We start from the raw sequence: 12,769 nt of genomic DNA, 5'->3' as shown, positions 1-12,769 counted from the left end.
AGCTTGTTACTTTCTCAGGAAAGCAAGTGAACACCACAATTCTGTCTTGTCAAGGTCTTGTCAAGGAAAAAAGAGGTTGTTTTCCAAGGATTTGCTTTCCCGGGAATGCAAGTGAACAGAGCCTTACACTAGAGGGGCTGTCACAAGTGAAAAAGGGGGGAAAATATATCATTTTGCTATTATATTATGAGCATGCATTTGCTGCGCTCGAGCACAGAACCAGGGTGGGGCCACATTTTGGGTGGGATCCAAAGCATTCATTTGATGGGCCTTTTTATGGGTAGGGTGTCCACCAAAAATCGGCTCCATTGGATCACCTTAGAGTGTCCATTTGTGGGGCAAAAAATGGACAGTTTTGGCCCCACAAATGGACACCCATTGGTGGAGCTGATTTTTGGTAGGCCCCCCATCCATGATGGGGCCTTCCAAGTGAATGCTTAGGATCACCCACCCCACTGTTTCTGTGCTCGAGCGCAACTAAGCCTAGCTGCACTATAGCGCAGCAACCCTTTTCTCTTATATTATATCCAAACATATTGGGAGATGGTAAATTCGCACCCAATGTAGGATAATTCGCACCACTGTGGGATGAATTATGGCAGACAAACGCTTTTTTACGTCAAATCACATTACAAAGGGATGCGAATTATCCTACAGTATGTGCGAATTTATCATCACCCAACATATTTTGTACATATTTTTAGAAAATGGCAGTGGAGCCACATGATTGGATCATCCAAACCATCCGTTTGATTGGATCATCCACAGGATGATATTGATCCTCTGATCAGAAGAGATTTCTGAAAAATGGCATCCCTCAACAGATCGGAGGGTTAGGATCATTTGATGGGAATGATTTGGCATGGTATATTTAAGATGGGGCTGGATAAATGAATGAATAGTTTGGATCATCTAATCATGTGGGCCCTAACTGCGATTTAGGAAAATGTGCAAGTACATGCTAACACCATATAAAAAACTCGCATTGTGATAAAGAACAAACATATGGAATATAATAGTGGAATTGCAAATGGAGGTAAAAGGGGAGATCTCAAATTATAAAGAATAATGAAAATGAAAATTATAATTGGGCAGTGATAAATCGACCCACAAATATCTTAAATCGACGCCCTATGTGTCTTCCTCTCTCTTATCACTGCCCTTACAATTTTATTTTCAGAGAAACATGGACAAAGAGTCTTCCTGTCTCGAACCAGAAGATTTGATAAAAGTTTGGGGTAGGAGGGCATTAGCCGAAACTGTTAAGTGGGCAGATAAGATGCACCTTCTAATCCACAGTCTCTGTTTTGACCATTAACTAGTCCAAATATTTTCAAACCACTAGTCATGTGTTTTTTTTATATCTATCTCACACAATGAGCCTTTGAGCAAATTCCTAGAGTAGTACTCTACTGACTCATTAGCACCATCTAGAATTTGGAGGCCTTGAATTAGATTGGTTAATCTATTCTCAAAACCTTCTCAGTCCGATCAGCCAACACATTCACAGCCCATTAAACTGGCACGATTGAGTTGCATTAGTTATGGCAGCATAAACAATTAAACTGGAACGTACTTGTCAAAGAAATCTCAGTTTAAAAAACCCAAAGGTTTTAGATTGAGATTTTATTTAGTGCAGCCCAAAAAAAAGGAGGGCCGTTGGAAGATCTTGAACTATTGGACTTAATAATTGAACTGTAACCGAAATAAATAACCAATTCAACCTAATGGTAGAGATTTTATATGGTGTAAGCCCTTACAGTCCCTTATTTTTCAAAAAGTACTACAGGATGATCCAAACCAGCCATGTGATGGGCCATAACGTAAATAGGTTGTGCGCAAAAAAATAATTTCTATTGGTTGACCCTAGCCCTCCGATCTATAGAGGTTTCCATAAAATAGAGTTCATCAATAGATCGGAGGGTTGGGATCATCCTATGGAAATGATTTTTTGGGCACATCCTATTTACATTATGGCCCGTCAAATGGACGGTTCGGATCATCATATGGTGTGGTCCGTACAGTACTTTTTAAAAAAATATATAAGGGACTTAAAGGGCTTACACCATATAAAATCTCACTCTCTAACTATTTGAGCATCCTCTCGTTGATAATTCCTCGGTTTTCTCCTCACAGTTCGGATAGCAAACGAAGAGGTCGAGTATTGTTCGCTTCTTCCCGTTCTTTGTTTCTTAATTTTCTTACGGAATTTAGGTTACATGTTTGCACATATCTCTCTTCTCTCATTTTGTTTCTGCATTGCACCTATCTGTGGAATGCTTGTTTGATAAAATTAATGTGAAAAATCTCTCTCGTATGCCATTGATCTGTACCCACATAATATTTTTTGAAATACGAGGGTTGGTTTGTTGGGTTGAGGGATCTCCCAAAATTGCATCGATCTAACAATCCTAATTCTTTGATTAATGGGTTTTGCCCCTTGAATGTGCACTCACATTTTTTTTGGCATTAAGCATCCATTTGCGTCACATGGATCACTTAGTCATGTTCACCCTATATGGGCACATTAGTGGCTTCTTAATACCAAGCATTTGTATTGTGGTATGTGAATGCAAGGGTGCCACGCCAAGTGTTTGACGAAGTCTCTAAGAAAAATGTACCGTGGATGCTTTAACTCATTTGTCAAGTAATGTGTTTGCTATTAAGCACTAACCTTTGGAGTTCTTCTATTCATGCCATGCTCTATGTTCGATATGCTTCTTAAGGAATTTGTTGTGTTCGAAGAAATCACTAATCGAAAAGTACTATGGATGCCTTTACTTGCTATCAAGTAGTATATTTAGTAGTAACCTTTTGGAGTTCTATTTGAAGATGCCATGCACAATACATTTTGGCTAACTAACTTACAGCCCCCGTTTGGATACCTCCCATTTTGTATTTGGATTTGGAATTGAGTTTTGAATACAAAATGAATAAATCCGGAAGCTCATGTAGAGGGAGACAGAGAGGGAAGGGGGTATTTTCTAGTGGAGGGGAGAGGTTGAGGCGCAAAGAGGGTGACGGAAACTTCTTATTTCCACAGCAAATTTAGAAATCTGATTTTTTTCACTGTCAGCTGCTGAATTAGAAATCCAAGATTTTGATCCGATCAAAATTACATTGCTAAAAGGGCTGCAAATGTGAGAAATCCAAATCAAAATCTTCTCGGCATCCAAACGAGCCCTTAAGGATTTTTTTTTCCAAAATCGAAAATTTTCTTTGTTTTCTTGAAAAATTTCAACTTTATCGGCCCTGATTTTTTTCACATGGAACTTTTACTAGATTCAAATGACCCCAAAGTAATTGTAATTAACGTCGCTAGTCACCAACCTCTGTTTTTACTAATACATTTTTGTATTGTTATGTGAAACTTTGAGTGTCCCATCCGAATACTTCATAAATTTCCCAGAGAAGTACAGTTTGGGTAACACTTGACTGTATTATCATGGTATGCTTATGTGGCAAACAGTTGGTGTTGGAATTTTGAAATTTGTTTAATCAAATCTCAACTTTCTAGCATGCCTATGAGTATTCTATCTATGATCATTAATGATTGCTTGAATTGGTTGTCAGGACATTGAGAGTGGCACCTTGCTCTGTAACAGAGTATGCATGCGATATTGTTCGAAAGTAGTTGCGATATTTCCTATAAGATTTGATCACATATAAATGGCCAAGAAGGCGAGAATGAAGAGTGCATTGTTACCCAATTTGGGATATCGATATGCCACGCTTCGCGAGGAGAGCAGTGGGACATGTCAAAGGGTTCAAAAATGTGAATTCTATCTTGAAAATGCATCATTTGCAAAAGCTGGCAATATGGGCTAGTGAAGCCTCAATACCTTCTCTAGCTGCTTTGTTCGGACATCATTTGGCTTCTAGTGCAGGGAACATGGGGATTCTTCTTGATTCGTCACTCTTTCCTTGCCAGAGGTGCAAATTTTTTCCATTTTCTTGTTGGAATTGGATTGATTATTGCACTCTATTTTGTTTGACTGTTTAAATGGGCATTAAAAGAGTATCACGAGATTGTCAAACAATGATGCTCTCTCTCTCTCTCTCTCTCTCTCTCTCTCTCTCTCTCTCTCTCTCTCTCTCTCTCTCTCTCTCAGATAGCAGGGAGTTACCTGCGCATTTGGGGCTTAAAAAGCCACCGATTGGTTCGTATGGCGGGACCACCTTTGCGGGGTCCACAAAAAGCGACCAATCGGCGGCTTTTTAAGCCACTATGCGCAGGTAACTCCCTGCGCAGCTGCGCAGGAACACTTTTCTCTCTCTCTCTATATATATGTGTGTGTGTGTGTGTGTGTGTGTGTGTGTGTCATCAAGGTTGAGTTACTTGATTCAATCAAATATATGTTATGAGGTTTAATGTTGGTGCTATATTGGCATGGATTTATTAAGCATGTATTTATTTCATTTACAAAGTCAAAAATTATCTTTGGGCTTTTCAGCGGAGGTTCTTTGACAAGTAGGTTCCAGTTTAATGGCTACTCCTGTGAAACAGTTCCAACATTCCACTCTAATTATTATGACAGTCCATTCTTTCCTGACAGTCCACTTGATTGCTGGCAGACTTGACTCAAGATGAATTCTATCATCAAGATCGTGGGCTTGATGGTGCTATTCTGAGTTAGACTTTCTCTCCTCATCTCTGGCATTATCGGCTCAGCCATATGTCTCTGTGTCTAGCTTAGAGTGTAAAACTTGTGAATTAGGCAAGCATCATAGAGGCATATTTTATTTTGGAAATGATATTTAGAGTGAAAGTTTTATCTAAAAATCTCATTAGATCCTTTCTTTTTGTAGTTCATTCTGATATTTGGGGTCCAGATAGAATAAAGTGATTGTTTGACCATAGATCCTTTGCGATATTTGTTGATGATTTTTCAAGAATGAGCTGGTCCTTTACATTCAATGCCTACAACTAGACTGTGAAGGTTGGGAGTTAGACAAGCATATATAGTTCATTATGATATTTGCTGGCCTACTAGAATAAAGTGTTTGTCAGTTTGTCTGGCGATATATAATTGATTGGCCATATACTTTGTGATACCTGTTGATGATTTTTCACGAATGACATGGTTATATTCGATGAAAGAAAGATCTGAGATCTTTTCAAAATTAAGTTGTTTTATAAGAAATTTAGAACCACTTTGGTAGAAATGTTCGTCTGCATTTTGATAATGCTAAGGAGGATTGATCACAAGAGCTCCAAACTTATCTTGGTTGCCACGTAATTCTCCATCAAACCTCTTGGGCACATTCTCCTGGAACAGAATGGAGTGTCAAAACATAATCATCATCATCTTATTGAAATAGCATGTAATTTATTGTTAAACATGTGTGTTCGAAAAGTATACAGGGTAATGCTATTTTTACTGCATGTTACTTGATTAGTCATATGCTGTCACTTGTCTTAGAAGGCAAACCTCATTCCATTTCCCTCTTGACACTGCATTATTTCATGTTTTTCCTTGTGATATTGATTTTGTTTGTTTTGTTCACTCTTTGGGTCCAGGAGTTCAGACTCCCCTGCTATTGAATGTGCTTTCCTTGATAGTCTCGAACTTAGGAAGGGTATCATTGTTTTCATCCTTGTCTTCAAAAGTGGTTTGTTTGTACTGTTTACTTTCTTTGAGAATACTCTGATTCTAGTAGGGATATGTCAACACCCCTCTACCACTCCTATCATTTTTGTCTTGATCTCATTAATGAACTGACCTAGCCTCTATGGACCTTCCTCATCACCTCGTTGAGATAATATTTGATGAGTCACCTTAGATCAAAAAGTTTGCCTCTTTCTTCTTATCTGCTTCTGTTGAGTCCGTACTACCTATCGGGCCCGGATAGGATAGAAGGATGCGACCTTTATCATCTCTGAAAACTCCCCCGTACACCCACTGAAGCCGAGAGGGCAACCGTCAAAATTCTGTTTAATAAGGTTAAGAGATCAGATGGTTTTATCTTTCTTTGACCTTCTTCTTTGGCCCTTTTCCATGTAGTATCTCCTTCCACTTCCTAAGAATGGGTTCTTGGAAATAACCGATAGCCTCTTTCCAGCATACTGATGATCGATGTTTTAATCTTCTTTGTAACTATTTTTGCTGAACTTTCTTGTTGTTGAAAGTATGATTCTCTAGAAGTAACATGTTCATTTTCTCTTGTTCCTCATCCAATGGTTACTCCCTTCTTCTTCAGTACCTTGTGAACTTGCTTCCTATACTACATTTAATATAGGGAAATGATATCCCCCCCTCTTGACGGATAAAATCCCCCCCTTAACGTTATTCGTTAAGTTTTAAAGGCAAAGAAAGGCATTAAAGGGGGTGAATTTATCCTCAAGCAGTGAACCATTCTCACAGAAACTGATGTACGCGGGGGTGGGTGGGGGGGTGGGTAGGGGAGGACGATACGGTTCAGAAGTGTTCATGATATACAATGTTAATCAATGAGCAGCCCCTACAGGCCGCATACATGTGACGGAAAGTAACAAAGTATCTCATGATCATAGTTGTCAGAAATGCCTAGGGATTTGGGAAATGTGTTTCATCTAAAAAACGTTTCACACACAGAAGTTAAACATGAAAATTTTCGGGTAAAATTTTTGGAAACACAGGAAACGTATGGTACATGGAAACATATGTTAAACATGTGGCCTTGTGGGGACCATATGGGGAACGTGTGTGGGATACGGTTCAGAAGTGTTCATGAATTGCATAGGAAACATATGTGGAATCTATGGGAAACATAAGGGAAACACAGAGAAAATGTTCTGCAAACATCACACCGAAAAAATTGTTCAATACATATTGAAAAAGGAGAATGAAAGAATGTCTGCTAATAAAAAAATTAAAAAAAAGTAAAAAAGTCTACTAGAATATTAAAATAAGTAAACACATACGTAAATCATCTATCAATGCATCTAATTTTAAATAGAAATAAAAAATTATAAATACATGTATTTATGCGTAAAACTTGTAGAATTCTGAAATTAATTAACAAATTTCAAATGAATCAAATCTACACACAAAAATGCACAAACTTATGTAAATATAGAATAAAGAAGAAAAATAAAACAAAAGATTTGGGTAATAAGATAAAAAGATAACTAAAATAAAATAAAAATCTAATAGGTGTGTTTCTCTCATGTTTTGGAGGTGTTTTATATATGCATTTGAAGCATTTTCCACTTTCTTCAACTGTGTTTCTCTTGCATTTCCCTCATATTTCATACACATTTCCCACGTGTTTCCCTCAACCTTTCTCCATCGTTTCCCAAACGCTTCTTACTTGTTTCACTAAGATGTTTCTTAATGCGTTCCTCGTACGATTTCATATCGGTTTCCCGTTTCTCGTTTCCTCACATTTTCCGTTTCCGTTTCATGCTTCGATTGTCATTCCTCTCTGGCCTGGTAACTATGATCATAATTCAACAAGCTAATTAGTTAGATTCTATGTTTGCAGATCCTAGTTATACTTCGAGTAGTTTTAATCCTCCAATAGCTATTCGCATGTGTAAACGAGTTTGTACCTATCATTCTATTGTTGAATATGTTCCCGTTGATAATTTATATCTTTCATTTACTCATTCCACATTGCCCACTTCTTCATTATATTTGCCCAAGTCACATCATGAAGCGCTTTCTTAAGATGGATGGAAAAGAACTATGGATGAGGAGAGGATTTCTCTCATGGGAAACAATACGTAGAAGCTTACTGATTGTCAATTGTAAAACATGCAGTTGGTTTTATATGGATCTATACGGTCAAGTATCTTCCGTATGGTATGTTTAAGAGATTAAAACCCAAGTTGGTCCCTTAAGTATGTATGCAAACCTTTGGAATTGACTATTCAAAGATGTTTGCTCTTGTAACTTGATTTAGTTCATGTAGTTAGATCTGTTCTTGGTAATATAGAAGGACCATGTCCTAAATGATGACATGTATAACAATCACTTGGGTACTGAGAGTTATTCTCATATCTGACTAGGCAGAAACTTCTTTGGATAGAAGATATACTACTGGATATTGCACTTTCTTAGGAGATAAAAAAAAACTTGCGAACTTGGAAAACTAAAAAGCAAAGCATAGTTTCTGGATCAAGTATGAAAGGCCTCGACTGGTCACATGAGCATAAGAAATCTATACTCGACTGTGCCTTACTAAAAGTTGTAGTTGCTAGATCCAGTGCGAAAGACCCGTCACTTGAGCATAGGAAATTTAGACTCGAGCATTTGCCTTAATAATAATAGGGGCCCTGACCTGATAGTTTAGGAATAACTCTTGATCTGTTATATTGGGCTTACAACTTCACCGAGGTGACTTATACCCCTTCCGCTGGGCATTTATGAAACAAAGAACTCTGAGTACAATGCGTGTAGCTCACACTACTTGTGAGTTAACGTGGGTGAAAACAAAACTCTTATCTCTGAAATGAGTTTTAAAGTTGAGGAACCGATGAAGATGTATTGTGACAACTAGGCGACAACTCAATGAGCAATTTAGTATTTCACAAGGAACTAAACAGATCTTGAGAGAATAAATTTCTACTATGCGAAGTCCAAGGGCAAGTTAGCAGAGATTGTTAGCAAAGCGCTTGATTGTGATGAGTTTCAAATTATTTGTTCCAAGATGGGCATGGATGATATATGCCCACTAGCTTGAGGGGAGATTTCTAAGAGGTAGGGTATCCCTTCTTAAGGGAGCCTTAGCCCTAACACTTCTTCTCTACTTTATTTCATACGATTTTTGTGGCCCCCTCCAAGTATTTTATCCCTTATTTGCATCATCAATTTTCTGTAGCTTGTTCGAACAGTTCAAGACAGTTCTCATTTAAATCATTTTTGTTTTGAAAGATAACGAGTAATTTATTGAGAGAACAAGAAAAAGCACGGGGGCGAGTTGACCGCACAACTATTTTTCATCCTTATTCTTTTCTATTTAGGGTTATTTTCTGCTGGAATGTACTTCCTCATCTACTACATCAATATTGGTGTCGGAAACAATGACTTCAAGAACCCAGATACACAAATACCTCTGCACAAACATCTTAAATATAAAAATAATGTTAAATTCAGAAATACCCACATCTGGAATGTACTTCCACATCTGCCCTTATTAAAAGATTAGAATTCCTTACTAAAAAATTAGAATTCCTTCCGAGTGACTTATATTGGTCCAAATGACATTTAGGCAGGCATTGTGCTACTTAGATGTGAAATTGCATGCCCTTTCTCTCTGTTCAAAGAATGTTGATGGCAGCTTGTGATACTTCCTTCCCTAAATTGTCACACCTAAGGAACCTTGAAATTTTTATGTTCTTGAAATGTTTTTTTTTAAACATTAGGTTTCTTGATTTCTCATCAATTACTGTGAGTTCATGCTATTGAAAGAATTGAAGTAGTTTATTATTTATGGGCAATACTCTCTTTTTGAAATGCAAAAAGCCGTTACCCGTTTCAATATTCAGTTCTGAATGCACACATCTAATCATCATCAACTTCCTGAACCTCAGTTATCATTTAAGTACTTTATTATTGTTATATTTCTCATATAAGTATGCAAACATACATCTTTTGTGATCTTTGCTTACTAAATTCTGTACAGATGTGAAATTGCTCTTCTGCCTGGCGTTAACTGCACTATCCGAATAGAAAAGAACACAGCCAAGGTGCGACACCCCAAGACATTCCGCATGATGACTCAAAACAATGTGGTTTATACATGCCATTTCTGTTCAAATCAAAACCTGAAAAGGGGCACCCCAAAAGGTCACATGAAAGAGATATTTTCCGGAAGAGCAGAACCCATCTCAGAATCAAAACCTGACAACTCCAAAGATCGAAAATCTGCCATCTCTCAGAAATATGTAGAAACTAGAGGGGAAGTTATAATTTCAAAACCGTTACCCATTTCAGAATCAAATTCCAATGGTCGTACGGTCGATCTAGCAACTAAAGAGATTTCTATTCAAAACAGTCCAGTGACTCCAGTGAAGAGAACAGAGATCTTCCTTTCGAAGAAGAGCGGATTTTCATCTAACAAACCAGTCGAAACTGATAGCAATTATGCAGCCATGGAGACGGGCAAAAACAGTGGCGGGTCACGTAAACGTAGAAGGAAAGCATGGTCTAGTCTAAAGAGGATTGCCGAAGGCGGTGACCATGAAAACAAACAAAACATTCACAATTTATCGATCCCAGTTTTCATATGAAGCGGGCGTGGATTATATTTTGATTATCAGTGATACAGGTGGACATTGGGAATGACAGCTCAAAAAAAAATAAAAAATGGGAGGCAAGCTCAGGGATACATTTGATGGGTGTTTACACAAGGCTAAGAAATAAGGGATAAGGGAGAAGAGAACTAAACTAGCTTACAACTTTTGCGGATTTTGGTTTGGATTTCATAGGGAGGGGTATGGGTGGCACATTAGCAGACAAGCAATGATTAGCTAGGAGGCATAGTCTACGGGAATGTCAATGCTATATTGGCAACCATACAAGGGGTTTTACTGACATGGCACCCAAATTGTGAGCAAAACCCTTAAACCATCAAGGCTTTTGTGCAACCAAAAACTTTTCTCGGTCTTGCTATGGATTGGCCATGGAGCAAAATTCACCTCACATTATATGATTCGAACCCTCCATTTTGTAGATCCTTTGTTTATCAATAGACTCTTTTTTTCTCACTGTCCATTTTCTCAGCAATGACAATGTTAAACAGTGCAAACACTGGCAACATTTTCTTAGAGAAGAAAAGACTGTAAATAAAGTAACCATCTTCTATAGAACGTTAAAACCTGTTGAAGTTTTCGTAGTTTCAATCTAATGTTGACGATATTACTATATCCTATAAATTATGAAGCTCATCTCCTCCACCTCTTTTAACTTCTCCACGAGGAATTTGACCAAAGTGGGGCAACCCATATAACATTGGCTAGTCATGGGAGCTCTAATATAAAATCCTTGCACCCCCAACAAACGGCCTACCGAATAAATTCCACTTCCATGTTCTTGCATTACAAGGCCTCTTCAGACATAAGCCACCCTATTCCCTCTCATCTCCTAACTATTAAAATACCATGTCAAATCTCCAATTAGTTGGTGTTCCCTAACCTTCTGCTTTCAGATAGTTTTTTTTAATTTTTAATAAGAGCAGCCCTTTTGTTTTGTAAACTTTAACAGCTCCTTGTGCATAGTGACATTTTCTAAGTGATCCTAATTATTTTTATCTTATAACTAATCAGCTCATTATATCATGGTCTTGATCACCAAACACATGTGCCACTTGTACGGTTTTGTTGTGATCGGTCTATATCAATAGCTTAAGTTTTTTTTTCTCAAGCCATCAAATGTATCAAGGTTTTTGCTAACACTATAACCATCATTTAATTGTCCTTGATATCTTGAATTTACACACATACTTCCAGGAAAAAAATCTCACAGCATGTGTAGAAGTCTCAAACTATGTGTAAATTAATATTTCCCTAAGTCAATCATGAAGGGTCAATGTTACAATGTAGCATGTGTATATACGCAGTGAAGCACGGGGGAGCGTTGTAGACAATTTTATTTTTATTTTTGTTGAATTATTTTAGTTGGTGAACAAGAAGAGAGGAAACTTATAAATATTTTCTTATGGTCTGAAGCATCCCAAAACAAGTGTAGGCCATGCCAGGAATGATAAGAGAACATTTTATTGTATAATTGAAGAAATTAGACCATTCATTGTATTAATTCTGATTTGGATGATTTCAATGTCTGTAGTTCTTCTCATGGAAATCCTGGCAAGGGTCCCACACTAATCAAGATAGAGAGAGAGAGAGAGAGAGAGAGAGAGAGAGAGAGTTGACGCTATTTTTCAAAAAGTAAGGTAATGCCCACATCATAAGATGATCCAAATCGTCGATTTGTTGGGCCACAACGTAAACAGATTGCGGCCCAAAAGTCATATCCATAGGATGATGTGGGCCATACCTTACATTTTGTAAAATACAGGTTTATACTCAACTCAACTCAACTCAACTCAACTCAACTCAGCTAAGCCTTTGTCCCAAACTGGTTGGGAAAAATACAGGTTTATGCGTAGAACAATTTTAAGGTGAAAAAAGAGGGCGTGAATTTTGTTTTACACCTATGCTACGTGCCTTTCTTGAAAATGACTGTTGCAACCCCTTTTGTTTGGAATTTGTCTAAAAATGAAGTATTTTTGGGAAAACACAAACAAACGTGTACATTGATTAGGACTGTTCTAATGGGCCATCATGGGTTTTTGGCCGTAGTCTGCAGCGATCATCCAATCCTAACCGTCCATCGGTTCAAAATTTTTGCCTGTTAGGATTTGGGAAACTGGATGTTTGCAAGCAGCTAAGATGTGACATGTTCCTTAGAATCATTCACCAAAACAAAGTACCCATTTAATGTGAAAGAAGAAAGTGAAGCAAGAAACGCAAGTCTCATTAATGAGAAATCTCTCTCAAGTCTCCATCTCATCCCTTTAAATGCTTTGGGAAGTGCGTGAAGAACACTTCCTGGTGTATTACTTTTCATTATTTTCAGACCTTTTTTATGGAGGGAAAATGATGGTGTCCGAGGACCACAAAAATAAAATACACTCTATGTTGACATGATTTTTAGGATATAGAAGATACACAGGGTGGCCTATCAAATGGATGGTTCGTTAGATCCAAGGTTTAAAATTTCGGTTTCGGTACCGGTTTCGGACCTGGAATTTCAAAATTTTAACCGAAATTTCGGTCGAAATC

General features: G+C 37.7%; 1 protein-coding gene across 2 annotated transcripts; it reads left to right on the top strand.

Moving 5' to 3' along the window:
• Window positions 1-2,010: 2,010 nt before the first annotated feature.
• LOC143877480 (uncharacterized) lies at window positions 2,011-10,717 on the top strand. Of its 2 annotated transcripts, none has more exons than XM_077379533.1 (3): window positions 2,011-2,156; window positions 3,574-3,933; window positions 9,610-10,717. In XM_077379533.1, exons 2-3 carry the CDS (start codon window positions 3,725-3,727, stop codon window positions 10,214-10,216), a joined length of 816 nt encoding a protein of 271 aa, XP_077235648.1. In that variant the 5' UTR covers window positions 2,011-2,156; window positions 3,574-3,724; the 3' UTR covers window positions 10,217-10,717. The 2 variants fall into 2 exon arrangements, with proteins under 2 accessions (XP_077235648.1, XP_077235649.1); XM_077379534.1 differs by having other exon boundaries at window positions 2,139-2,161.
• Window positions 10,718-12,769: the final 2,052 nt, after the last annotated feature.

This window comes from Tasmannia lanceolata, unplaced genomic scaffold, assembly GCF_043159265.1.
Source record: "Tasmannia lanceolata isolate RefF3 unplaced genomic scaffold, GAP_Taslan_0.1 ptg000005l, whole genome shotgun sequence".
NCBI classification, from domain to species: domain Eukaryota; kingdom Viridiplantae; phylum Streptophyta; class Magnoliopsida; order Canellales; family Winteraceae; genus Tasmannia; species Tasmannia lanceolata.
This window is presented reverse-complemented; position numbering and strand designations above follow the sequence as displayed.

Coding starts and splice junctions, on each gene's coding strand:
- LOC143877480 (XM_077379533.1), top strand. CDS start 3,725: ATGCCACGCTTCGCGAGGAGAGCAGTGGGACATGTCAAAGGGTTCAAA. Junction 3,934..9,609: donor TCACTCTTTCCTTGCCAGAG/GTGCAAATTTTT, acceptor AATTCTGTACAG/ATGTGAAATTGCTCTTCTGC.